Genomic DNA, 27,500 nt, shown 5'->3' with positions numbered 1-27,500 from the left:
CAAACTAAATAATGTTATGCTCACAGTGTAATGCCTCAAAGTGAAAAGCTTATGGTGTGAAAGCTCATAATGACCACTTATCTTGCCAAACTCAGCAGCCCTTACTGGTAAAACAGCCTACTTAATCCAGCAGGCAGACGGGACAACATCCTTTCCCACAACACTCATTCACTACCACCTTGTGCTCAGATTTCAAAGAATTTACTCTCACAACTTCTAATACAAACCAACTGCAGCATCATCTACTCCATATTGTTTTTGCTGGGTTTTGCTGGAAAAACAATGCCTCTATTATAAACCAAAGTACTCTTCACACTTTGTTGATTCTGGAACAGTGTGAAAGCTACTGGGCCAACTCAATCCAAACAGATGGCTTCCAGACCAGATTTTGCCATTACAAATGTGCTTGTGAAGGAAACCTCTCATGTGATGTATGACGTGGGAGAACAGGGGATTAATTACGTCTGCAGAAGAGGCCTTTCCCATGAGCACTTTCTTTGCATTTGCACTTCCTAGTTCCTGGGGTGTCAAAGCAGAGGGATCGGTCACCTGTGAAAACACACACACACACACACACACACACAGAGAGAGAGACACACACACACCTTAACAGAAGGCAAATTACCCATATTATGTATCCTCTTATCTTACTAAATGGCAAATAAACTTATTTCCCCAAAACCTGGCATATGTTCCGTTAAAAACTATAGCTCCATGTCTGCTTACTGATACACTGGTATCGGCCGTTGGCATAGCGAAGCTGGAACCCGGGGTGACAGGTGCACAGGTAGCTCCCGAATGTGTTAACACACCGCCTGGACCGTGGACACGTTGCCAGGCCAGTCACACACTCATCAACGTCTGCAACACACACAATTTGTATAATCAACAAAAGTTGCGATGTAGCATATTTCACCACTAATATTATATAGCCAAATATTATATATAAGCAAATATTATGCACCCAAAATTATACCCATTAAATCAAAACACATTCTGATAATAATATAAAAATATTTACAAAATATTATGCTGTGCAATGTACTAGCTTATAACTAGCTTGGCTATATGTCTATGGAATTTTGCAGTATAGATTGGTATCAGTGGCTTCCGTCTCCATATAACACTAAACAGGAAGGCTGAAACATCACATCAATATTTTGTTACAGTAAATAATCCATCTGTATTTCTAAAGCAAATATCTGTTTGAAAGTAAATGACATAAATGTCCGTTGTGTGTTCAATGTCTGACTGGATCTTATCTCTAGACCATGGATTGTTGGGTTGTCATGGTGCAAAGTGTAATGCTAAACACAGACAAGGACATGGAGCATGGAGAAGCTACTGAGATTCTGAGACGGGAATGTAGCTCTGCAGCTCAGCACTTGTGTAAGGCAGTGTGTGTTCATTTGGTTAACTGTGTGTCTGTTTCTCTGTGCTACTGCTTGCTTACAGAATACATGGCCCTGACTGGGAGTGTAGGCAGATAAATGACAAAACACATACATTTGTTAATGTGGGTGTATGTATACTAATGCCAGAATGTGTGTGTGTGTGTGTGTGTGTGTGTGTGTGTATCTGTGTGTGTGTGTGTGGGTGTGGGTGTGAAAAGCACATGCCTACACAAGTCTTTTGGTCAGGTCCAAGCCGTAACCCTGGCGATGGACACAGACACCTGACCTCTCCTTTTTTCATCTCACAGCCATACTGACAGTTAGCCAGAGCACACGTACGACCTGAGAGAGAGGGGGGGGGTGAAGTTTAGTGCTCCCTGTGGAAACTATGGCTGTTCTTATGAAAAATGAAATCACACAAACACACACAAACACACACACACACACACACACACACACACACACACACACACACTCACTTCGGCAAGTGTTGTCAGCCATCATCATGTATCCATTGAGGCAGTAGCACTTGTAGCTGCCAAGAGTGTTCACACATCTGTGCTTACAGGGCCTTGGCTTCAATCCACACTCATTCACATCTACAGAGAGAGAGAGAGAGAGAGAGAGAGGGAGAGGGAGAGAGAAAGGGAGAGAGACAGAGATTTTGAGTCTTAACAGTCCTTTATGAAATGAGTCGTTGACACTTCCACATCAATACACTTTCAACACACGACATTTGCACTCTTGACTACAAGCCTTACAACCAGATGTAACAACAAAAAGAAGAGCAGAAACCCTTTAAAAAAAACATATGCCCGTAATCTCTAGCCTCACTGAGAGACTGATAGAGAGGGAACGAGAGGGAGAAAAAGAGATAGAGAGACAGGGGTGAAAGACAGAGACACACAGAGAGAGGACCAGAGAGAGAGGGATACAGGGAGAGTGGAGAAGAGCAAAAGTGAGGGAGGAGCAAGAGCGAGGGGGAGAGAAAGAGGAGACGAGAGACATGGGAAGATAAAGAGAGGGGGAGAGAACAGGAAAGAGGGGAGGAGGGAGAGAGGGAGAGAGAGAGAAAAATACGGGGGTGAGGAAAATATGAGGAGGGAGACAACTAGGAGGAAGAAAGACAGAAAGAAAGAGGGGGCAGAGGACGAAAAAAGGGTAGAATGTGTGAAAGAGGAAAAGAGAGGGTGGGGGTGGGGGTGGGTGTTAACATGTCATCTATGGCTAACAGTGTCACAGGTTAAATACGGCCTGTGTTCCCACTGAGCCCAACAGAGGTCAATCCCTTTCCTCTCAGTGTGTGTGCGTGTATGTGTGTGTGTGCATGTAAGTGTGTCAGTGTATGTGTATGCGTATGTTAATATAAACACACACACTTACAGAAGTATGAATGGAATGTTTTCACGTGCCTCCCTCCATTACTCTCTCTCTCTCTCCATTACTCTCTCTCTCTCTCCCTCCTTCTTTCCTTTATCTCTATTTGCATTGTTTATAAGAAGAGGGTCAGTGTCCTCAGAAAATAAATGCCGACGAACTGCGTGTGGACACAGGAACTATTTATATATGTTTGGATGCATGCAGGCTTTAAATAAGAGACAGGGTGAATGTGTGGCTACTATTTGTGTTATGAATGGACACATTTTATGTCACATTTGAATGTCTGTTCTTTACTGCAGTCAATGGTAATTAGTCTATGAATATGCATGTATAATATGTGTAACTACATACAGTATATGGATGTGTGTGGATTGTGTACATTTGTTGAAGGTTCTGCAAGTGTGTGTGTGTGTGTGTGTGTGTGTGTGTGTGTGTGTGTGTGTGTGTGTGTGTGTGTGTGTGTACCTTGGTTGCAGGTTTTGCCAGTGTATCCCGGTTGACATTCGCACTTGTCTGGCCCGACACATTTACCGTATTTACAGCCTGACTCACATACAGCTGTGGAGACAAAGAGGCAGTCAGCATTTTTTCTCTCTGTGTACAGTATGTGTGTGTGTGAGCTTTCTGTATCAGTCTGTAATCATATGAGCACACTTGTGTGTCTCTCTCATAAATATGTGAATGCAAGTGTGTTTATATTTCATGTACTTGTGTTTGTGTGTGTGTGTGTGTGTGTGTGTGCGTGTTGTTTGTTACGTTGGCATTCTCCCCAGTTGACTCGTCTCCAACCCCAGCAGCAGTCCACTTTAGAGCCAAACCAGCATAGCCCATTGGTAAGCTCCAGTGGCCTCGGTAACCTGTCAAAGGCCAGCTCTGTGTTAACAACCCACAGACAAAGGTACAAACAGGTGGACCAATTGGCAGTCGCAAATCAAAGCTTCTTGAAGGCAGCCAACCAGTAAATAATGTTTACACTTATATGAATACAGCTCCATAAAGAAAGACTGACGCCATAACATCCCATTCTGAAAAACCGAGGAGTTTCACGTTATCACATGTATGAATGTTTTGCTTATTGGTTGGTTGCCTGTGTTTGGCATCACCACACTATGACCCACTTGTCTGGAAGTCACAAACATAACAGGCACCAATTTGTGAAACGTGCTTTAGCAAAGGTCTGCGTGTGTGGTCCTGTGGTGTTTCTATGGTAAAATATTCACACCATCATGTTCGCACAGTCACGCGCTCACTTTTAAGTCGCCAGAGGCTCGATGATTCCACGCGCAGCGCATATTTCGGCCGTTGCCACTCGTGTTCGGACTTGAATTACCGGAGCAGCACTGAGCGCGGTCCCGCATGCCCGTTCTGCCTCACTTACAAAAAATGCATCCCCAACCCCCTAACACAACCACAGACACACACGCACGCGCGCGCACACACACACACACCACACACACACACTCTTGACACAGACATGAGAACATGCACACACACAAACGGACGTAGACTATGCACCACAGCAAGAACGCACCCACACAGACTCTCACACAGATTTTAATCCGCTTACATTTTATTCACAGGCGGCTTGCTTTTTTTTCTTTTTAACTTTGTGTAAGCGATCTTACCCACTGAACAGAGGGATATCTATACGTCGGCGCTTAGTCTTCAAAGAGTTTACTATTCGTGCTGTTGCACTTTTATTGAAGAAACCTGCCCAACAGTCGCGCAATCACCATACATCGAAAGTAGAACAAATACATGTGAACACTTACCTATTGTCAAAATCAACACCTCCTACGAGACCGGCAGTGCAACAGAGCGCGAGCTTCAGCCAAAACTCCATTCTCGCGCTCTGGGTCCGCTGTCACGCAGTACTTGAGAACTGTAAGCCGACCCTGCTGCGCTCTCTCTCTCTTTGCAAGTGTGTGTGTGTGTTTGGTGTGTGTGAGTGAGCAAGCTACGAGAGAGACCGAATGAGAGGAGGGGCTGTGGGGGACAGGTATTCCTAGATCTGACCACAAATGAAATGGGTGACGGATATCAGTGTTCGTGCTGTCGGTGTCGGCGCCAGGCTCTGTCTAGTCCTGAGCGTGTGTGTGCGTATGTGTGTCAGTATGTGTGTGTGTATGAGAGGGAGTGTTTGTGAGGCAGCTTAGCTTTTTTACCTTACCTAAAGGGTAACTCTTCCTAGAACATGATGAAAGCACTCAGGCTTTTCTGTTGCCTAGACTACGATATGCGCCACGTGCAGGACAGGTTCTTTGCCAAGTTAAACCAAAGTTCACTTCAGCACCTCACGCATTAGTATATGTGCGTAGGCAAGCGCCTTAATAATACACATAGCCTAATTCATAGTTTGTCCATCAGTTTCACTATTCCCCCCCCCCCCCCCATATATATTCATCCAAGTTCAGTGCAAGGACAGACTATGAGTGGTCTGTCCCTACATTAAATGAGACAAACAAAACAGAAATAAAGAGCCTGCTACACAAGCAACCAAGGTTACAAGACTACTATTTATTATTTCATGGGTCCTCCACACCAATTTTCAAAAGAGCTTGGAGACAGAAACAGGAGAACAAAGTCATAAAACACTTAAAGTACTGAAACTGACAGACCTCTAAGGTGAAGTAAAAAATGTACAGGAGGTGAGATGAGGAATGACTTGTCAGGAGAGGAGTGAGTTACGACACGTGTCACGTGTATGTGCAGTTAACAGATAGACCAGGAACCATGTTAGAACAATATGATCAAAGTCTGAGGTATGATCATTGATATGAGTTATTTGTATTGTTTCCTGAGGGTAGCAGCTGGTATGTGTGAATGTGTGTGTGCATGTGTTTGAATGTGTGTTTGTGAGGATTTCATATTATTTGGTGGAGAAGCATGACATCATAAACTTGAATGAGAGGGATACTGTATCATATTCCCTTCATAAGTCCTCTGCCCTATCCCATTGTAAGTGTGTTTGTGTGTGTGAGAGAGAGTGTGGGAAGAGGGAAAATATACTTGTGATGGATTGATAGGTTTTGTGTAGAATGTGTCTCTGAGAGAGTGTGCAAAAAAGCCAGTGTCAGTGTCAAAGTCAGTGACAAACACAAGACAGAGAAAAAGATAGAATGGGAGAGAGAGAGAGAGACAGAGAGAGTTGTTGGCCATGAGCAGCTGTTTATTTAAGCCTATTGTTTATTGAGTTTGAGAGTAACAGCACCATCTGCAGTGCTTGGCAAGAACTATGCCCTCTTAGATATGACAAAGCCCAGCTGTTCTGGCCTCAGCATGCCAAAAATTCCAAAAAGCTGCTGCATATCCCTTTCCCTTTTCGCCTTCCTGAATGTAGCACCAACCTCACAAAAGTCAGCGCAAGTGTGATTCGGTCACAGTTCCATAATTGCACTCTCAGCCCCCTAAATTGAAGGATTGACAGACTGTCATTCCAAACTTTCGTTTGATCTCGTTATGAATTTGGGTTGCCCTTAAGGCTAGTGGTGGGGGCTGGTCCAGAGGTATGTGGCTGAGGGCTTGGGGGGGACGGGGGGACGGGGGGGCTGGATGGATGGGTAGGCGGGTGACTGGTCTGGTGGTGGGGTTGTGATATCCGGAACTGTAACTGGCAGCCAGTGGCGCCCGCTCAGATTACAGCTAATTTAGTGTGCAAAGTACACATGCCCCACTTACAGTGATGCATCTTCCACACTTACAGACTGTGCATGGTATGCAGCCATGTGCAGCTATGTGGCTGCCTGGCCTGCACATATTCAAGTCAACTCTGAAACAGACTTGTTTCTGAACAGGCTTCCAATAAATGGCATACTCCCACAATTTCTACATATTATTACAAGGTGGACTCACATCTAGCTGATGACTACCACCCCTCAAACACTGTCTTGATGTCCGAGTGTAGTTTAGTAAACCATAAGACCACAACAGTACAGCTGAAATGTTGATTAAAGGTGAGCTTGTGTTGACTCAAGTACGCCCTTTCTGCCTCAGAACACAGAAACTAGAGTCCTATGTGCAAAGCTAGCCTGAAGTAATGTAGTACACAGCTGCTCCACTCCGCTCAAAACATGAGTAGTGCAGTTGATTACACACAGCTCTAGTATTGCCACATCAAAGAGCAGCGCTGTAGTATTGCACAGTGGAGATATCTCAACACACAGTACAGACGCTGACATTTAGCTGACAGAACAGAGCTGCTCTACTGAGTTGCATTGGCCTTGTATGACTTTAAATAGATGTGTTGTACTTTAGTGCGGAACACTAGTATTTGGCAGAAAAACAGGTTGTAACAGTTTTAAAGGGGACAAAGAACTTTGGAAGGGAGTATCAGTAAAACTATACTACAGGAGTCCATAAATGAGAGGGAGGTTGATGACAGGTTTAGTCTTTTTTTTCCAGTGTGCCTTTAAAAAGACTAACGCAGTGAGTTTTGTAATAACAGACAGTGTTTGAGGTGACTAAAAGCCTAAAGTGCTTCTCAAGTTAATCACTCACATCCCAGCTCTGCTCTGGAGATGTTAGTATGGCTTCTGGAGCTACTGATGCTTGTTGTTTGCAATGCTACCCACTCTGGAACATACCATCGGCGGTGGGTTAGCCATCACTCACCAACAAAACAGATAGTCCACAACAGTCTGAACGACTTCTGTTGCAACTGGTAAACATTATGCTATAGATTGTTTATCACCGCAATTAGTGATGAGTGTGATGACATCTGTAGTACAAAATTAGATTGTTTGTCGCAGTGATTATTGATCACTCTGATTGACTTCTGTTGCATCTGCATACGGACATTAAAATATAGATTCTATATCACAGTAATTAGTGGTGAATCTGATGGCTTATGCTAAATCGATAATTCAAAGATTGTTTATCACAGTGATTATCAATGAGTATCGACTTCAACCAGACTTCAGACTTCAACCTCCTCTGTGTGCATTAGGCTATATATTGTTCATTGCAGTTATTAGTGATGAATTTGATTACTTCTTTGACATCTTTAACACAAGGTAGATTGCTTATCACAGTGAGTAGTGATGAGTCAACAGACATTGTTGGGTTTGATATGTTGTGTTGGTCTGTGGCACAGTGTTGAGCTGAACCTCATTGGCCCTCCATGGATGAGCACCTGTCCAGCCTGAGGTGAAGGATTCCTGAGAGGATAGAACTCTGGAGTGCCTGTATGAAAACACACACACACACACACACACACACACACACACACACACACACACACACACACATACACATACACATACACACACATACACACACACACACACACACACACGTTATTTAATTGCCCTTAATAGACTCATAATGTCAGACACATAATATATCCTTTCTTGGACAGTATTCTCTCTCTCTTTCCTTCCAACAATCCCCAACACCCACACAGACACATGGACACACAAACACACACTGATACACATACACACACCTGCATTTTGTTGACTGTCTGGTTAAAGTGTCTGTGGGCCTCCTCTCTGTCAGGGTCCTGGAAGTAGTCACTGATGCTCACCTGAACTAACACACGTCTCAGCTGGCCACACATGCCTGCACAAACACACACACACACACAGGCGTACGCACCCATGTATGTATGTATACACGCACGCACACACACACACACACACACACACACACACACACACACACACACACACACACACACACACACACACACACACACACACACACACACACACACACACACACACACACACACACACACACACACACACACACACACACTGTAAAGATCGAGATAATGATTGAGCAGTAATAGTCAAGCAGTCAATTTGGGTGAACTGTCTGTGCTTGTTAATGTGTCTGTGTTTGCTGTGTTTTCTGTATGTGTGTGTGTGTGTGTGTGTGTGTGTGTGTGTGTGTGTTTGCTTTAACTCACTGTGAAAGTGCAGCAGCGCGTCTGGACTGACGGGGGTCGAGTGGAACTCCAGGGTCTCCAGGCAACGCAGCCCCTCCCTGCACAGTTGCTGTGCCACAGACACACTCACCTCACACACACCATGCAGCTGCAGACTCCTGAGGGACACACAACTCTTCACTGCAGACGCGCGCACACACACACACACACACACACGCACAAACCAGAATACACACACATACGCCAAAATTATCACAAGGCAGCTGAGCCGCATAGCGATGCGCGGTATGCATACCGATAAAGCACTTGAAAATTCATTTGATCATGGTATCACAATGTTCCATGAGAAACCCCCTCCATCAGTGCCAGTGTAAATGTAGGCCGCATATATAGGGTCATATAGGGTTACCAGAGGTGGGGAGGGGGGGTTAAAAAGCATCTTAAGGACTAGCTGGAATTAGTGGAATACTTCTAGACTTGCAGCATCAACAACATCAGTCCAGGTAGAGTAGAGCAGGTATGACCTCCATAATTCATAACTGATGCAGACATGAGCTACACACTCTAGAGGTAGAGAGCCCAGAGTCCCGGGTTGCTGCTTCCTAATAAAAACACAAATAGCCCCGAGAACCACGTGCAATTACATATATGGATCTCTGATTGGATGTCAATTTAAAACTGCGTGTCATGGTGTGCAAGCAGAAACTAAATTAGATGGTTGTGGTTGCGTGTGTGTGTGTGTGTGTCTGGGGGTTTCTTTTTTCTCATCTGGGCTCAAGCTTGTGGGCCATGTGCAGCCAAGAGCAATTGCCTTGCTATTGCCTCATACAAAAATGGGGCGTGCCACCACAAAATGAGTTTGACAAAATAAAAGAAATGTGTTTGTTGGATATTCATAATCCACAGACCTTAGTATAAGTATAAGTATATATACTCTTTTGATTCCGTGAGGGAAATTTGGTCTCTGCATTTATCCCAATCCGTGAATTAGTGAAACACACACTGCACACACAGTGAGGTGAAGCACACACTAATCCCGGCGCAGTGAGCTGCCTGCATCAACAGCGGCGCTCGGGGAGCAGTGAGAGGTTAGGGGCCTTGCTCAAGGGCACTTCAGCCGTGCCTACTGGTCGGGGTTCGAACCGGCACCCCTCCGGTTACAGGTCCGAAGCGCTAACCAGTAGGCCACGGCTGCTTAGGGTTTAAACCAAGGGGTCATTTGTTCAATTCCGTTTAGCCAACCCAGAGATATTGGCCAAAATGTGAAGGCTATAGTCATCTCAGCAAAAAAACAAAACAAGTTTTGAGAAAATCAGCTTTAAAGTTTGTGAAGTGTAAATGAGTGCAGCTTCTAAATGCTCCAGGCGGTGAAACTCGTGAGGCATTCGGATAACTTGTGAGGTAGCCTATAATGTTCAATCAACTTCTGAAGATGACAAGGAGAAAATAGCCTAATGCTTAATGCACAGCCTAATGTTTTTGTTTTAAAAATAGGCCGGCCACTTGAATCGGACCAATCGGGTGCAATCTATGTGAGGAATCTGGTCAGCAACAACTGTTTAGGTGGCTGTTTCTTCTCCTAAACCTCTTGGATAAAATAGACAATTTCTTCAGAATAATTACGAGTCGATAGCCTATTTATGATGACTCCTTGAAGAGGCCAAAGAAAGCAGCAAGTGTCTGAACAAGGAAGAAAAAAACTTTATCAAAACTTTAATGCGCAGCCTACACATTTGGCCTTCAAAATCATATTTCAGTGTGTGTGCATGCCGTGCATATGTGTATGTATGTGTGTGTGTGTGTGTGTGTGTGTGTGTGTGTCTCACCCAATGAGGCCAGTCCCTGCACCCCACAGCCGACGCCTCCGACTCCGACCTCACTGAGCTGTGGCCAGCATCGGCCTATCAGCTGAAGACACCGGTTGCCAAAGCGGCTGGGTTGCAGACTGCACAGACAACGAACCACAAAAAACACAAACATTTTTCCATAACCAATTAAACATAATTAAAAACAACATAAACACACAAAGCTAAGCCACAGACTGAACACACATAGGCCATCACGTCATTATTCCTATCCATAAGTATAACATTGAAGTGAGTAATTACATGTTTCAAATTTGGTCCAAAATGCGCCTCATAACCACAGTTAAAAGTCGCAATCAAGAAGTAACTTTGTATAAAAGTTGAATAAGATATTCAGGAATGTAAAATAATGTATGTTGGGTTAAGATATGTTCATATGATGGATGGTGAACCTCCTTCGCGGGTACAAGCTTGAAACATGTATGATACATGTGGACATACATGCTTGAAAGATGCTTGGGCTGCAGATGATGAAAACGGATAGTAAAGGTCAGGCCTCACCATGGCAGTAATGGCGCCACCTGGAGGCAGGTGATGTTCCTACAGCCTGCACCCAACGCCCAAATCACCTCTGGCCCCACAGGGTCGGTCGCACTTCTGGAACACACAAGCCCAAATAACTGGAGGTGTAGGAACACACACACACACACACACACACACAAACAAACAAACAAACAAATTGAGGGAAAACCATTTCTCTCTGTCTTTCTCTCTCTCACACACATGCGCACACATACACACACACACACACACACACCCACGCACGCGCATAGCCACATACACAGACACACACACACACACGCGCATACATACACACACACACACACACACACACACACACACACCTGTATGTGAGTGTCTGTAGCGAACGGCAGTAGCAGCTGGCGAGCCAGACACAGCGGTCAGTTAGAATGTTGGGGCAGTCGGACACGTTCAGCTCCATCAGGCTTCGCCCTGTTGCCCTTAGCAACACCTCTAAGCCTGACTCCAGACACCCCCTGAGGAGAACACAGAGGAACACAAACACTGAAACACAGCCGCCCACTTATCAAGAAACATCCACTCAATTCTAAAGGAACTTACTTCTAAATTTATATGGTACATGCAAACATAGTATTGTGTGCATGGATGTGAACTGTGAAAATAACATCTTGTCACTGCCGGTAAGCACAGCACATTAAAGGCCCTTATGTGAAAGGTTGATTCCACTGTTTCATCGCTATGCAGTAAGCAGAATAGTTCATGACATTTCGGGAACCAAATACACACACATACATACACACAAACACAGCTTTTTTAAATTTCTGGAATGAGGGAGATTTTTTTTTAATTCTGGTTGCTACACACCATTTTAACGCAATTTGGGTGGGACAGAAATGCCTTTACAGAGCAAGCAGCTCTGGCCATATCGGCTCTGGCTCACGTGACGTGAACATTGCTTTAAAGGCATTATCGCTTCACTACCACATGGAACAAGGGAAAGAAAAGAAAAGAAGAAAGCAATGAGTCTATGTTGCAATTTGCGATAGGCCTAGGCCTAGAGAAAAGACAGCTATGGTCACCCAACTAAGAATTTGCTTAAACTGCTGTTTGGTTGTCCCAAACTTTGAGATGATCCATACCCTACGCATTAACTGAATCTTATCAATCTTGAAACCCGAACTATGATGTTCCAAACAGAGTGACTGTAGGATGCAATGCCTAATCTCACTGCCTTCATCATAACTGCTAAGAACAGTGCGCCTTTTATTGTTAAACACCTGAATAACGTTGCGTTTTTAAGCGCCAGGACTGCTCATCATGTTGTGACAAAGTTTACACCAATCATCATCTTCCAAAGTATCCTTATGTTGAGATGTCCATTCTCTTTGCCCTAAACATAGGCTATCATTTGTGTGCGAAGCATGTTTCAATTAAGACAGTACACAAGCTATTTTTATTCTTGTAATAATGAATGATTTGCATGAATAAAGCCTTGAAAAATTATATGCACAGTGCGTACAGGATTAGGCCTGGCGGCGCCACTGCACACACTCATTCACTCACCGTGTGTTCCTGTAGTGTTCTTCCGCGCTCGCGTGGTGACGCCTGGGTGCGGTGAGGCTCCGCATTGTGAGGGACCGTGTCTGGTTGCACCAGCGCGACAAGCTGACCAGCAGCTGCCCAGAGACACCAAACGACACATTCAAAGGGTCTGCTTATGCAGGGGTCAATATCATGACTGTGCATACCATAGTGACTTGGCTGAGTGTTTTTAGCTTTTTGCTTAGCCATGTAGACCAGAACCATTCTAAGAATTGATGTTGCCATACATTTGTAACATTAACTTGATATTGGTGATACCTTACAAATTGTAGCTGGGTTAAATGTTTGGCCTCTGCCTCTGAATCGCATTCTGTGTGTGTGTATGTGTGTGTATTCCTTACTGTAGAGGAGATGTGTGTGTTCTCAAGGGTGACGTGGATCCAGAGCGATGAGTGACGTGACACGTTCCTCCATGCCCGACATACCTCAGCAGCGTTCAGCAGTGTGTGCACGTCCAGGTACGCAAACACACACCTCAGCGCTATACACACACACTCCAGAGAGCGGCTCGGCTTACTGCAGAAGGGACAGACAGCCTGAGAGATATCTGGAGGAAATCAGAGGAGCCCGGAGACAAACGGAAGAGAAAAGAAAACGTGAGCGAAGACTAGAGGAGCCGAAGGAAAGACAAGAGAAATGGGATGGAGTCCAACTTCAGCATTTTTTCTCACTAAGTAATATCAATGATGCCTGAAAGACATATATATTCAATATCTGTGTGTGTGTGTGTGTGTGTGTGTGTGTGTGTGTGTGTGTGTGTGTGTGTGTGTGTGTGTGTGTGTGTGTCTGTGTGTGTGTGTGTGTGTGTGTGTGTGTGTGTGTGTGTGTGTGTGAATTACCTCTGCTCGGTGTGTGTGGCCACAAACTCAGCTCTGAGGTGTCAGCTGACCACGAGTCGTCTCCCTCGTCGGAGCTCACACACACACACCCTCTCTCGCACAGACACCATCTCCTCCCACACACACACCCTCGCTCGCACATACATGAGCCCAGTGATAGGGTCCGCTTCACCCCCCGCGGCCACCTCAGGTACATATAAACTAGACCTGTTAGTACACTCTATATAGGCACACTATACTGTTACATTGTTACACTGCTACACATGAACATTCTCTCTCTCTCTCTCTCTCTCTCACTCTCTCTCTCTCTCTCTTTCACACACACACATACACACACACACACACACACACACAGGGTTTACCTCTTATCAGGAGAGACATGTTGCTGATACGTGTGTCCCGACACAACAGAGACACTCTGACTCCTCTATAAGAAGCAGAGAGAGAGAGAGATTAAGAAAAAAAGAAAAAACAAAAGAAAGAAAGAAAGAAAGAAAGAAAAGCTTTTTAAGGCCTGGGCTATACTAGGTATGCAAGTGAAAAGCTTGGTTGGTGGAGTGTAATAATAGTTTTAGAAGAGTGGTCTAATTTGTTTGAGCGTATGTGCTGCCATCACATCTGGTGTAGCCAGTTCCATTGATTATAGTGGAAGCAAATTGTTGCAGCAAATGCTTTGCAAACAGAGGGCTGTATTTTGGGTCACCAGCGCATGGCGTAATACTCGTTATTCACCCGCGGAAAGTTGAATTCGGTATTTTGCACGTTTATTTTTTAAGCATTGCGCCCAGGGGTGTGGCAATTAACAACCTAGGGAGGGGACTCGCGCATTGTCTAAAAATCGCTATCATACACCACCTAAACCTGGTCAGAAGTCAATGGCGAGTTGTTCATATGCTATTTTAAGAGCGCATGTCAACAGTCATATTGGCAGGTGCACGCACCATCCTTCTATCATTCATGAACGCACACCAGCGCACGCAAAGCATTAAATTGCACGATTACAATGGGAAACATAATTAGAATAAAGATATTATGAAATACTGTACATCTCATGATGAGTAGTTATTCACCATCATTTGCAAATTGGTAATGACGGTTAAAAGTGATTATGGGAGAGGCGAGAGACACGTATAGAGCACAGCTGAAGACGCACTGTCACGAGATATAAGCAACTCCTCTGCAGGATAAATGTTGTTTTATTCAGTCATTTGAGAAACATTAGGGTAAGTGTTGCTTTTTCCAGCCTATGTTTTCGATGGTAACCCATTGTCAGTCAATAGTGAAAGTAACTGGATATAACGGTCATGTCGTTGACTGACTCCTTGGTGAAGTTAGTTTCACTTTGCCAATGAGTTCAAATAATAGACGAGTGCAAATGTGTGAAGGCTATGCTAGGTTTTAGTAAAGCATGGTTTAAGAATGACTATTCCATACGGTCTCGCAAGCAGCCTCCTTCAAATGCGCCGTTGAATGCCAAAATACCGATGCATTTATTTGACATATCGCGTGTTGCGCCGTTAAAGGGAATGACAGATGTCATTCTCATTGGTTTAAAATGATGTTACGCCCCAAACACACCCATATGACTCATTAAAAGACCTAGGAACACCTTGTTACGCCATGCGCTCCACTTTTGAGAACGAAACCCCTCCCAATGTGAACTGGACATCCTACTAAATTTGAATAGACTTTTGACGAGTGACGATGCACTTTAGAATGTCATGATAGGGCCCAGAGTGCTTCAGTTACGCGTCTGGCGTAGCCTCCCTGCTGGCTGTAATGTGTTTAACAAAACGGAAAAATCTATGTTTGCGATATGAGCCCCACCTCTCACACGTCTACACATCAGAGACCAAATCATGCGACGCCATCAGCTCACTGACAGATGTAAAAAGCCAGTAGAACACAACAAACAATGGACAACATCCTTCTGCACACATACACGTGTGGAGAAAGAGATTCACACAGGCACAATGTTGACTACACAGACTGCAGCTATTCAGACAGACACGTTAAGACTGTTCCCCTGATGGCTGAGCTCTCTCAAGGTTAGCCTCATGAAGTAGTGTTAACATTATGTGGATTAGTGTTGTGCCATGCGACTGCTGGTTGACTTCAGTAAGAGCCTCTCCAACTCAACATAAAAGCAGCTATGTAAACAATGATAATGGGATCTATTTCCTTTTTACTTACAGTAAGGCAGTGGTATTATGGTGTCGTGTGTGTGTGTGTGTGTGTGTGTGTGTGTGTGTGTGTGTGTGTGTGTGTGTGTGAGTGTGAGTGAGAGAGAGAGAGAGGTGAAATGAACATACACTACATACACACAGAAACACAGACACAGACACAGATACAGACACACACACACACACACACACACACACACACACACACACACACACACACACACACACACACACACACACACAGCCGCATGGACACATACCCACACAAACATGCAGACACACACACACACACACTCTTTCCCATTTCCATAGTTCATAGTTCATAATTCTACAATTATCATTATTCTGTTTTATTTGTGTGTTACCCCCTCTTTCCCTCCCCATTTGATGCACTTGACCCAAATGCTTTGGCAATACTGTACAACATTATGGTCATGCTAATAAAGCTCCTTTTGAATTTGAATTTGAATTTGAATTTGAGAGAGAGAGAGAGAGAGAGAGAGAGAGATAGTGTGTGTGTATCCATGTGGATGAGTGAGGGCCTACAATTAGGGCCTAATAACACATGGACTTACCTGGTAGCTCCCATTCATCCCGGCCCCAGAGCTCCTGCAGTGTGGGGTGTGTGCATAGCGCAAGTACGTTTGGTGGGTGAGGACAGGAGTGTAGTGTGAGTGTGAGCGTGAGTGTGAGTGTGAGCGTGAGCGAGCGTAACGTGATTGCGCTTGTGTGTGTTGGTCCAGCAGGAGGGTCTCGGCGGTCTCGGCCCTCTCCAGCAGCTCCTCGATAAACTCCTGCAGGCGCAGCTTGGCGTCGGCCTCCTTCAGTGCCGTGTCTCTCAGGAACACACTCAGCTCACACACCTGTCTGCAACATAAAACATACACACAACATAAACACACACTGACACACACACACACACACACACACACACACAGTACCTTTCAGCATGTGACACAAATTAACCAGATGTTGGTCACTTCACACACTGGAAGACAAATTAGATTAAATTGCACTATGAGAAATAATTGGGGGGGGGGGGACGTAGTTGTTAGACGTAGAATTGGCCTCATTTTTTGTGTAATGCCTCATTTTAATAGTCCTTTTTTGTCTTGGATGTATTCCTCCTACCTTGACCATCTGGATTTAAGAAAATGTGTGTTGTATCAACACAACATACTGTAATTTGCATTAGACATAGAGAGCATGAGAAAGAGAAAGAGAAAGGGAAAGAGAGACATAGGAAGTGAAAGAGAAGAGGAAGAATGAGAGAGAGGGAGAGATAGAGACAAAGGGAGTATGACTACCCGATCCTGTCAGACTCCATTTCTCATCGGGCACCATGTGGGCTGCCTGTGACCTCTGAATAGCACCCTCCATGCTGCCAAATAAGGAAGTGTTGCCTAGAGCAACAGCAGTCTCAATGCAGCCTGTGCTGTATTCAAGAATCCTTTAGTCCTGTGAGACGTCGGGTATACACAAAGCTTAAGATGCTAAATTACATGTAGTAGATTAGTAGATTAATAGTAAAAACCAGGATTTACGAATCCTGCCCATAAACCTGGCAGGGCAGTTACCCTGGAAGTACAATCAACATCTTAAAATCTATTACAGACTGTGCCTTGGAAACCTTACTAGTGAACAAGACAGATAATCACTTTGGACAGTCAATAGCACCACATGACCTGTCTGGTAAACATTTCTAGATAATTCTAGTAAAAAAAAAGGTCAAAAAACACGTTTGACCTCTTTTAAACTACACCAGCACAGTGATAAATGCTTTAAACAAACTCCAAATCCCATAAACCCACAAAATACATGACGCAATACTATAAAAAAGTAGGAAATCACACTGATATTAGAAGCATCATAAACCCCAATACAATATCATCTTCTGTCACACACACACGGGCGGTGGTAGTGTAGTGGTTAAGGAGCTGGGCTAGTGTGCAGTAGCCTGAAAGTTGTCGGTTCAATTCCTGGTCTTTACCGTTGTGCCCTTGAGCAAGGCACTTAACCCCAAGTTGCTCTGGGGACAATGTGATCCCTTGTAATATAGCTAACATATGTAAGTCACTTTGGTGTCTGCTAAATGTAATGTAACACACATACACATTACCAACTGTGATGCTCAGGAAATAATACAAACACCTCATATTAGTAATCCTACTTCACAAACATACATGTTTACACACACAAACAAATATAGCTGGGCACTGCACTGACCGATCCTTCGAGGTCAGCTCCCTCTGTTTCTCAATCACTTCTCGTCGAAGATCGGTCATCATCTCCGCAGCGATGGAGAGCTGTCGCTTGAGCTGTGAATTCCTCTCCTCCAGCTCTTCCTTCGCTCGCCGCAACTTCTCCTTCTCTTTCTTTGCGGCACGCACCTCTGAACTCTTTCTCTCCAGCTCTCCCATCATCAGGGTCTCCAGCCAGGCCAGGCCCGAGCCAGGCTGCCCCTGCTGGGCTTCCATATGACCCGAGGCCCCCTCTCTCCCCATGGAGCTCCAGACTGCCACTGTCTGACAGCGGGAGGAGGAGGACGAGGGGAGAGAGAGGGAAGACAAAGGCACGAGAGTGGAGGATGAACGGAGGGAGAGACGGGGGAGGGAGAGGAGACGAGAGGAGGGGTGGAGAGAGAGATGAGAGCGGGAGGAGAAGCGAGGAGAGGAAGCAAAGATGGACAGATGAGGGAGGGAGAGGAGAGGAGAGATGTCTCCCGGAGAGAGAACTGGCTGAGCAATGACGGGAGGCTCCAGGCCCCCGGACAGGTAAGGGAGCATTGGCCTGCAGAAGCCCAGGAAGGGGAGCTCGATCTGGGCACGGCTGTCTGTAACACCTGGCCTCAGGGCCCGGGTGAGCAGGGAGAGGGCACACATCCATTCCTGGGGATGCACACTCTGCAGGTGCGCACACAGGGAACGCACACTCTCAAAATCCAGGGGACACCATGGACAAGAGACTGCCTGTTCAGCCATCTCTCTCTCTCACACACATACACACACGGTCACTCATGCACACATAGTTAACAACACACACTCAAACACACACTGGAGAGGTCACCACAATATCTTCAGTCCTGCAATAAACAAGCAGAGATGTGACTCACTACCATATCTGTGTATGGCTGTATTTTTAATTAGCATGCTTGCTCCCATGCACCCTTGATGGATATGTGTCTATCTGTGTCTGTCTGTCTGTCTAATTGTCTTTCTTTTTGTCTGTCTGTCTGGACAGAGGATATGGCATGACTGTCATGCTCCAGTTGATGTGCTACTTTAATACATGATGTTTGCCTGGCTGTATGTGACAGAGTCAGACTGTAGGAATATGTGAGTGAGGGGCATTAATTAAACATAGTCAGGGCAGACACCACATACACACACACTCCTTAATGACAGCCAGGCTGGATGTGTTCTTCAGTACAAAAAGCAAGAAATGTGTATTCCTATATATGATCATGTGTGTGTGTGTGTGTGTATGTATGCGTATGCGCTTGCGGCGGGCGGAAACACGGAGAAATTAAACGTCCTCTTTTGCCTCGGTGCTCCTATCAGCTGGCCATCTCACCCTTGCGAGCCCGCTCACACAGGCTCATATACCATTTTAATCACGCATGAGAGGCATGCAGACAAAGGCGCCTTTTCCATGTCACGTGCATGACAGTTTCTTTAAGATGCCTGTATGCCGGAACCAAAACAGAAAGTCGTGCGCGTTGTGTAAAATTAGATTCGAATTCGTGACATGCATGGGAGCGTCGTCAACGCGCCTTCAACACTTGGGAGACATCGATCTCCACACCGAAATTATGTTTACAGTTTGTTCTTTCGATGTGTCTGTCTGGCATACATTATCACCACGCACCCAGCGACCCAGAAAGTCCCACACACGCATTGCCAATAACACCTGAACCAGAAGACTTTTTGGCTCTAGGTAACAGTGCAATTAAATTGTCAACATCATACCATATTCCAGAAATATCGTTTCACGTCTACTGTCACTTACCTCTTCGCTCTTGTCCATCGTTTTGTCCGTTATGAAGCATTCCGCGTGGATGCTCTTTTCGCTCAGGAGATGCGCTCCTTCGTGGTGCGCTCGTGACGTCATCGAGGGAGCGAGCGTGACCCGATGGGTTCATCTCAAAGCTCTATTTGCATACGGCCTGTCTCCTCGGTCCTCCAGCTCGTGCCCCGGAAATCGAGAGGGAGTCATGGTCCATGGTCTACGGTGCGTTCATGCGCATGGGGAAGAATGTTTTTCCTAGTGAAAACATCATCATTCACGTCACTTCTTGTGGGAATAAGAGGTGGGAAACTGGGGGAAGATTTTGCTACCTGAGTGGCCCAGTTGGGGGCTTGTTGTCACCTTGTATCATTTGTAGTCCATGTGGCCTTTCATGTCCAACAATGTGTACTTGGGAATTTGCTGTTTTTGTCACTTGAAAGCAGCATATTCCTCTTTCACAATCGTCCTACACCATGTTTAATCAAATACAGTTATTTATTTAAGATTAGTGAGCATATGTTTTAACCTATATTGTGGCATCTATGTTTTTCACACATTCCGACAGCAAAGCACATGCAGTGGGAAAAACAGGTGGCATGAACAGACCATGAGCCAACCAACCCAGATGGCCTTTGCCCCTTATCACATGCTTAACCTCCATTAATCAGTGGATGAGCATTAATCAGTGGATGTTCCTTAAAAATACAGGGGGCATAAGTATACACTCCCCTATGTTAAATTCCCATAGAGGCAGGCAGATATATATATTTTTAAAATATTTCATGGATCCAGGATACTATGCATCCTGGCCTTTGTTCACTTGGCCTTTGGAATTGAAATAGCCCCACATCGTCACATACACTTCACCATACCTAGAGATTTGCATGGATTTATTTCAGTTAGCCTAATAGTTGGTTTGAGTCTGGAGTTTTGAGTTGTAGGCCTATATGCTTGCTAAGTGGATTACCTCACCTACAACAAAGATGGGCTTTGACTCAAATCACTACATACTTCATGATCTAGCCTATGGTTACTAGCACATAAGGTAAATAATAATCGTCCTCTTTGCTTTATCGTGTTTTATAGAGTAGGAAAGGCTACTGTGTAGGCTACCACTATGCAGTGTGAGTGAACAGTGACATCTGGTGGTGTGTTTAAGACTACAAAATGGAGGTTTATCCAAGGGACTGAATGACCGGCAAGGATGAAAATGAGTGAGAAAGAAACAGAGATAGACAGAATGACAGTGTGTGTGTGTGTGTGTGTGTGTGTGTGTGTGTGTGTGTGAGAGAGAGAGAGAGAGAGAGAGAGAGAGAGAGAGAGAGAGAGAGAGAGAGAGAGAGAGAGTGTGTATGAGATAAGAGTGCATTAAATATGCATAATAAGACATAAGGTGCTCTCTGATATGGCAGCAGAAAAACTGATGAAGTTTGTTATGTTATATGCCATATACAGTGGAAGAGAGCTGGAAAGTAGGACATTGTGATGAATGTCTGGATGAGCACACCCTGCTGTGTGAAGTTATGAGTAAACTCAGCAACTTCTCTGATATAATGCATAGACTAGAAGAACAACGTGATATGAAGAAGACTAAACTCACAGGCTCTTAAGAGGAAGAGAAACTGCTATAACTCGGCAGATCAAAGCTGTTTCAAAGGTCAGCCCAGACATCCTTCAGATCATGGCAGCTGTTATTGGTTTCTGAAGCTCTGGGTTTGTGGTAGAGCTGCCACAGTTTTGGAACAGAGAAACTGCACCAAGCAATGGTCTTTCTCCTAAACATACCACAAGTCACTCCAAACTCCATATTGATGGCATGCTGCCATGTCAGGGGGGCGGGGGGGTCACAGGGCTTCCATGTTCCATGGCTGGAGGACTCGACCCTGCTCCATCACATGCTGGGTACGCTGTGTCCTGACTGAGAGACTGACCCCTGGGGTTGGTCTGTTGGTGGCTCCACACACTGTCTCTTAGCCCTGATTACTTGTCCTATGTGAGGGTCAACTGCAAGGTCATCCAGTACGACTGGCAGGCTCTTTCTCCTTCACACAAACACAAACACATACTACTGACCTTAGCAGGCAATGCATTGGACTTCTCAAGGCTGAAAACACACACACACACACACAAACACACACACACACACACACACACACACACACACACACACACACACACACACAAACACAAAGGGATAGAGACTCTGAAATTCCTGACGTTCTTCATGATAGTGAGTTGAGTGACTTTTAAAAAGCTGATACTGTAAATTTGAAGACTATTACTGTTTGTTAACTTTCTGTCTGCTATGACATGACAGTTCAGACCTTTTTGTTTAAAGGCATAAATACTGTAATTGCTTGGCAAGATGTATTACTGCTATGCCCTTGAGGGCATAAATAAGTATTTACAACCGTCAGAGTCCTTTGATTGTATCAGTGTAAGAAATTGTCGTAACATAATGTAAGCTATTACGCTGACAGCTTAGTTACATAAAATAAGTTGTTATAGCATCTAAAATGCTGAGAGCTGTCATGATCATTACCAATAACAGTGTCATGACATTGTCATATAATCAACTGACTAATAGCAGAGCCCTAGAGCAGTGATTCTTAAACTATTTGTCTGGCGACCCCCGAAGAGTGTTTGGCCAAGTCTCACAACCCCCTTCCAACCGACAAAATATTATAATAGTTTCACTTTGGAAAATGTTGTGAGATAGGCATTGATGGCGGAGGCAGAATATGTCTTCTCTCAGAGCTAGGCTATGTCAACACCAAAGGCATTAATGTCAATGGCAGCCTTTGGCAATCGGATTTATTATTTTCCAATGGATAACTACTCATCCAATGTATAGCTGGTGCTCCTGTGGCAAAAGAAGGCTGCAGTGTTCCATCACTGGTAAACTCACGCACAGCATCTTCAAGCTCATCATCGTAAGATCGATAGATAAAGTACACACACATACACACACACACACACACACACTAGGGCTGGGATAAACGATTATTTTTTAAACGATTAATCTAATGATTATTTTTTCGATGCATCGATTAATCTAACGATTCATTTTTTCAGTCCGATTCTATTTCGATTCGATTCGATTATCGATTATCTCCCCATTAATTGACTAATAGCAACTTACAGGCTACATGTTGATTTACATATCTGAATGAAAAAAACATGAATTCCTTAACATTGGAATATTGCTCTTAAGATTCCAAAATAAAAGACTACACAAGTGCAAAGTAATGCATTCTTAGTCAGAGGTAGCATTCAGTTCAGTTCAGTAGTGTATAGGTCTAATTGAGTGCCTGTCACTTTAAGACGACGTTCGTGAGGGAATCCCTGCAATTAACAATAACACCGTTAAAACGCTGCTAATGTGTGGATGCAATTCATAACGTAGTTAGTTCAAATAACGGTTCGTAGCCTACTTCTCCTTGGGACAAGCACTTTTGAGTCTTGGAAAACACTTTTCCATTTACATTGGGATTTTGCCAACATTCAGAGTCAATAAAATGAGCCCTACATGAGTAAGACATTGACAAGCAGATGTAAGTAAGCATGCTAAACTTGACATCCGAACAGTATCCTAACGTTAGCTTTGAGATACTGCTTGATTGCATAACTTAACTTAGTTTGGTCTCCTCAATGTAGGCTACTTGTGATGAGACCTTAGCAGAGTTAACTTTAATGCAGCAGTTTTGAACAAATTTGCGCAGCATGGCCACGATGCTAAGCGGATTTAATAGCAATTTAGCCCACCGTGTTCTATGCTATGCTTCTTTGTGGCAACAACAATCCTTCAACAATCGTGAATATTTTGTTAAATGCACATGCAGAGGGGCAGCGGGCTCGTTACAAGAGAGAGGGAAACACTGAAGGTGTAAAATTCAAAATATTTAGCGGCACACACACATTATGCTTAATGAATCGACGCGCATTTTTTGCGTCGACGTATTTTTTGCTTCGACGTCATCGATTACGTCGACGCGTTGTCCCAGCCCTAACACACACACACACACACACACATCCCATTAAATGTGTGTCTGGGTCATCAGGTGTTAAACAACCTGCCCTCCCAGTGACATCAATTGAGCACTGCTGGTCTGTCTCTACTTGCTCACATCACACACTCACACACACTTTCCCTCCCCATCAAGCCTTCTCCTTATCTGCTCTGCTCTACAACAAAATGTGTGTGTGTGTGTGTTTCTAGTCAGCATGTTTGAAACATCCCTGACCCTTTTATCTCAAACCAAGGCTCTGACACAGACACACATTCACCCTGACAGAGCAAGAGAGCAAGAGAGAGAGAGAGATAGAGGGCTGGTCCTATAAGTATGAGTGGGACTACAAGTCAGTGTTGATAAGTATAGCAACACAGTGCTGGGACACAGCAGTGCGAGCAGCATTAGCCCATTCACACATACACATCATTAACTCACCACATGCACACCATACAGCCACTCTCTCTTTACCATACACACAGACGCACACACAGACACACACTACAGCTCCATTAAAGCGCATGCACACAGATGGGCCTGACACTGCTCCTGGGTGGTCTGATCGTGCTCGCCGCTCTGCTTAAGTGCCTTCTGGGATTGCGTCGCTCCCCCGGCAGGTTGCCGTGCCTACCACGCCTGCCGCTGCTGGGCAGTCTGCTGAGCCTGCGCTCGGAGCTGCCGCCCCACCTGCTCTTCACACAGCTGGCGTGCACCTATGGGAAGCTCTACGCACTCTACCTGGGCCCGCACCTGGCCCTGGTGGTCAACGACTACGCGCATGCGCGCGAGGTCCTGCTCGGCAAGGGCCGCGAGTTCGCCGGACGACCTTACATGGTGAGGAAGACACAGTCTGTGCACATACACTTACACACACATAGACATACACACACAAACACACACTTGAAAAGATTATTCTCATCTAGTGTGTGTGTGTGTGTGTGTGTACACTTTATCTATTGGTAAGCAATCAAAACAATATCCCAATTTTTAGAGTGGTGTCGGATAGTTTTTGAAGCCTTTAGACATTTTTTTATAAAACTGCATGGATTGATCAGATCTTCATAAGCACTGAATAAGATAATATGATGAAATAGCTGAACAAATTGTATAACATTAAAATGACCTTAGATAGATAGATAGATAGATAGATACATAGATACTTTAAGTGTGGTACAACTATCTGAACCCCTCCAATAAGCTGTGATCGTCTTTAACAATTGTCAATTCAAATGTACAGTGCCTTCCAAATTTGTTGGCACCCCTGGTAAAGATGCTAAATGCTACTGGGACTTTGCTTGTGTGTCCTTTGTGTTCTATGGTCAGAAAAAAAGAAAATTGAGCTTTTTACCAAAAAAACTACACATGCTACACTTAGTTGGTGGTTAATGATTGTTTCTGGGCAGCCATGGCCTACTGGTTAGCACTTCGGACCTGTAACCGGAGGGTTGCCGGTTCGAACCCCGACCAGTAGGCACGACTGAAGTGCCCTTGAGCAAGGCACCTAACTCCTCACTGGTCCCCGAGCGCCTCTGTTGATGCAGGCAGCTCACTGCGCTGGGATTAGTGTGTGCTTCACCTCACTGTGTGTACACTGTGTGCTGAGTGTGTTTCACTAATTCACGGCTTGGCATAAATGCAGAGACCAAATTTCCCTCAAGGGATCAAAAGAGTATATATACTTAAACTACTTATGAGGTTCCTCCTTCACCGTAAAGTGCTTTGGTTGCCTGTGTTGTTGTTGTTGTTGTTGTATAATCACACACAAACACTGAGTGAGGGATTGTGTTTCAGGTGACTACGGAGCTTCTGACTCGTGGGGGGAAGGACATCGCCTTTGCCGACTACAGCCCATTGTGGAGGGGCCAGCGCAAGCTGGTGCATAGTGCCTTCAGCCTCTTTGGAGAGGGATCCAGTAAACTCCAGACCATAGGTATTCACAAACACACACACACAAAATCACCCTAAAAATGCAGACACATATACACTCACACACAGAAAGGCTAACACAAGCACTTGAATTTCCACTATATCGCCCAGCAAACTCATCCAAAACGTGTGTGTGTGTGTGTCCATGTATATGTATATGTGTGTGTGCATGTCTGTGTCTATTGGTTCCAGTGTTAGAAGCAGCAGACTGCCTGGTTGCAGAGCTCCTCTCCCTGGGTGCTCAGCGCGAGTGTGTGGGGAACGGTGTGTGTGAGGGTGTATGTAGGTGTGTGTGTGTGGACCCCGCACCTGCCATCCTCAGAGCGGTCACTAATGTAGTGTGTCAGCTGGTGTTTAGCGGCAACTACAGCGCTGGCGACCCTGAGCTCCGTGAAGTCATGGACTACAACGACGGCATCGTCCAGACGATCGCCCGTGGCGCTCTGGTGGACATCTACCCCTGGCTCCGAGTGGGTTACTATGGTCACTCTAGCTCTGTTGTATCTTATATCAATAGCTTCTTATGAAGAAGGCCTTATTGTAAAGCAGTTCACAGACTGTTTACACAAGTATATCATACAGTTTGTCTAACTGCATTACTATGTGTGTATGCATGTATTTGTGTGTGTGTGTGTGTGTGTGTGTGTGTGTGTGTGTGTGTGTGTGTGTGTGTGTGTGTTTGTGATTATTTTTCTGGCACTTCCCATGAAAGATTTTCCCCAATAAAGATTTGGAGAAACTGAAAGCGTGTGTGAAAGTAAGAGACAGCCTACTGACGACAAAACTAGAGGAACATAAGGTATGTCAAATGTGCATGTTTACCCACCGCTGAAATCTTTATCTGAAATAATACATTTTAATGGCTTTTTTGTAATGCGTACTTCAAAACTGTAAGGGCTCTGGATGTTCTCTTTGGCTGTCAACCCTCATTTGATGGATCGATCTGACCCCTTCTAGGAAAGGTTCTTTGTGTACCAGCTGTTTGTAGTTATGGTCTTAACCCCTCTCTCCACCCCACAACTTAACCCTCTTTTTTCCTGGAAGGCAAATATTTTTTATTTAAAATAAGAAAATAAATAAATAACGTTACAAAGTGCATGTTGCAATGCCATTTCTCCTTCTTTGAAACACCTATCCCAATATGTTCTTAACCTCGAAGTCACATGTTGTCATTAGTGATGCATGCATTCTAAAGGTCAGAGGTCAGTGGGAGGAGGTGCATTTGCAGGCAACCACCATGACATTGACCCTGACCCTGACCTCGACCATGACCCCATTCATAATCTCACACTCAGCCTGATGGAATGTGCGTGCGTGTGTGTGTGTGCAGGCGGGAGAGCATTATAGTGTATGTGTGTGTGCGTGTGTGTACGTGTGTGTGTGTGTATGTGTGCACAAGTGCATTTGCTTTCATGTGACTGTGTGTATTGGTAACATGATGAGATATTAATATGTAATCTGCTTTTATAAGTGACTGAATATGCTAAAATTGTGTGTGTGTGTGTGTGTGTACAGGGGTTAAATTGGGCCAGGGTTGTCCGGGGCTGTCAAGCACATAAGCCTTGATTTTATTGACACATTTTGCCATTTATTTTTAGCTGTAGAGAACATACTAATGACACAAGAACTTGTGAACCCTAGTACTTAGAAGCTTCATCAGCTACTTCAGATGGTGAAGTGAGGTTAATCCCAAAAACGATCAGAAACTGACAGGTTTAATAACAGAATATAGCCTGTATTTACATTTCTCCTTAAACAATGTTTTGGTACTAGGCTATGACAAACATACTGTAGCTTTTACTTTCATATAGCTGGCAAGTTATTGTTTGAATTGTCAGGCAATGAGTGGAGGTGCAAAACGCACACCAGAAAAGGAGGTGCTGGCAACCAGTAAAACACTTGCAAAAGGAGAGAAGTGCC

The 27,500-nt window shown here is 44.6% G+C and overlaps 3 protein-coding genes across 3 annotated transcripts in view; 1 reads left to right on the top strand and 2 right to left on the bottom strand.

Annotated features, from left to right (window-relative positions):
• The window catches only part of LOC143127786 (nephronectin-like), a 9,265-nt gene extending 4,393 nt beyond the window's left edge, over positions 1-4,872 (bottom strand). The window contains exons 1-7 of the mRNA XM_076289486.1: positions 4,547-4,872; positions 3,531-3,631; positions 3,240-3,332; positions 1,874-1,993; positions 1,620-1,736; positions 727-861; positions 463-549 (exon numbers count right to left, since the gene is read on the bottom strand). Of these exons, the coding sequence (XP_076145601.1) occupies positions 463-549; positions 727-861; positions 1,620-1,736; positions 1,874-1,993; positions 3,240-3,332; positions 3,531-3,631; positions 4,547-4,617 (724 nt within the window). The 5' untranslated portion in view covers positions 4,618-4,872. The remainder of the gene's footprint in view (positions 1-462; positions 550-726; positions 862-1,619; positions 1,737-1,873; positions 1,994-3,239; positions 3,333-3,530; positions 3,632-4,546) is intronic.
• A 2,959-nt stretch (positions 4,873-7,831) lies between these two features.
• Positions 7,832-13,563, bottom strand: LOC143127118 (F-box only protein 41-like). Its single transcript, XM_076288423.1, has 9 exons — positions 13,543-13,563; positions 12,956-13,150; positions 12,576-12,688; positions 11,375-11,527; positions 11,031-11,126; positions 10,491-10,609; positions 8,686-8,844; positions 8,218-8,333; positions 7,832-7,955 (listed from the first exon to the last, which is right to left on the bottom strand). Exons 1-9 carry the CDS (start codon positions 13,561-13,563, stop codon positions 7,881-7,883), a joined length of 1,047 nt encoding a protein of 348 aa, XP_076144538.1. The 3' UTR covers positions 7,832-7,880.
• A 1,303-nt stretch (positions 13,564-14,866) lies between these two features.
• cyp17a2 (cytochrome P450, family 17, subfamily A, polypeptide 2) overlaps positions 14,867-27,500 on the top strand; it is a 15,007-nt gene continuing 2,373 nt past the window's right edge. The window contains exons 1-5 of the mRNA XM_076288422.1: positions 14,867-15,001; positions 24,186-24,488; positions 25,446-25,584; positions 25,773-26,050; positions 26,293-26,379. Coding sequence (XP_076144537.1) covers positions 14,987-15,001; positions 24,186-24,488; positions 25,446-25,584; positions 25,773-26,050; positions 26,293-26,379 — 822 coding nt within the window. The 5' untranslated portion in view covers positions 14,867-14,986. The remainder of the gene's footprint in view (positions 15,002-24,185; positions 24,489-25,445; positions 25,585-25,772; positions 26,051-26,292; positions 26,380-27,500) is intronic.

Source organism: Alosa pseudoharengus, unplaced genomic scaffold (assembly GCF_046254945.1).
Source record: "Alosa pseudoharengus isolate Yale_2024_CS ecotype anadromous, Long Island Sound unplaced genomic scaffold, YU_APseudo_1.1 YU_APseudo_1.1_scf_17, whole genome shotgun sequence".
NCBI lineage: Eukaryota > Metazoa > Chordata > Actinopteri > Clupeiformes > Clupeidae > Alosa > Alosa pseudoharengus.
Note: the sequence above shows the minus strand (reverse complement) of the source record. Positions and strands in the feature narration are given on the sequence as shown.

Excerpts from the sequence above, each read along its gene's own strand:
- LOC143127118 (XM_076288423.1), bottom strand. The coding sequence starts at position 13,563 with ATGGTGTCTGTGCGAGAGAGG. Across the intron at positions 8,334-8,685 it reads CGCGCTGCTGCACTTTCACA|GCATGTGTGGCCAGCTGAGA; the intron begins GTGAGTTAAAGC and ends GTGTTTGTGCAG. Across the intron at positions 7,956-8,217 it reads AGACAGTCAACAAAATGCAG|GCACTCCAGAGTTCTATCCT; the intron begins GTGTGTGTATGT and ends GTTTTCATACAG.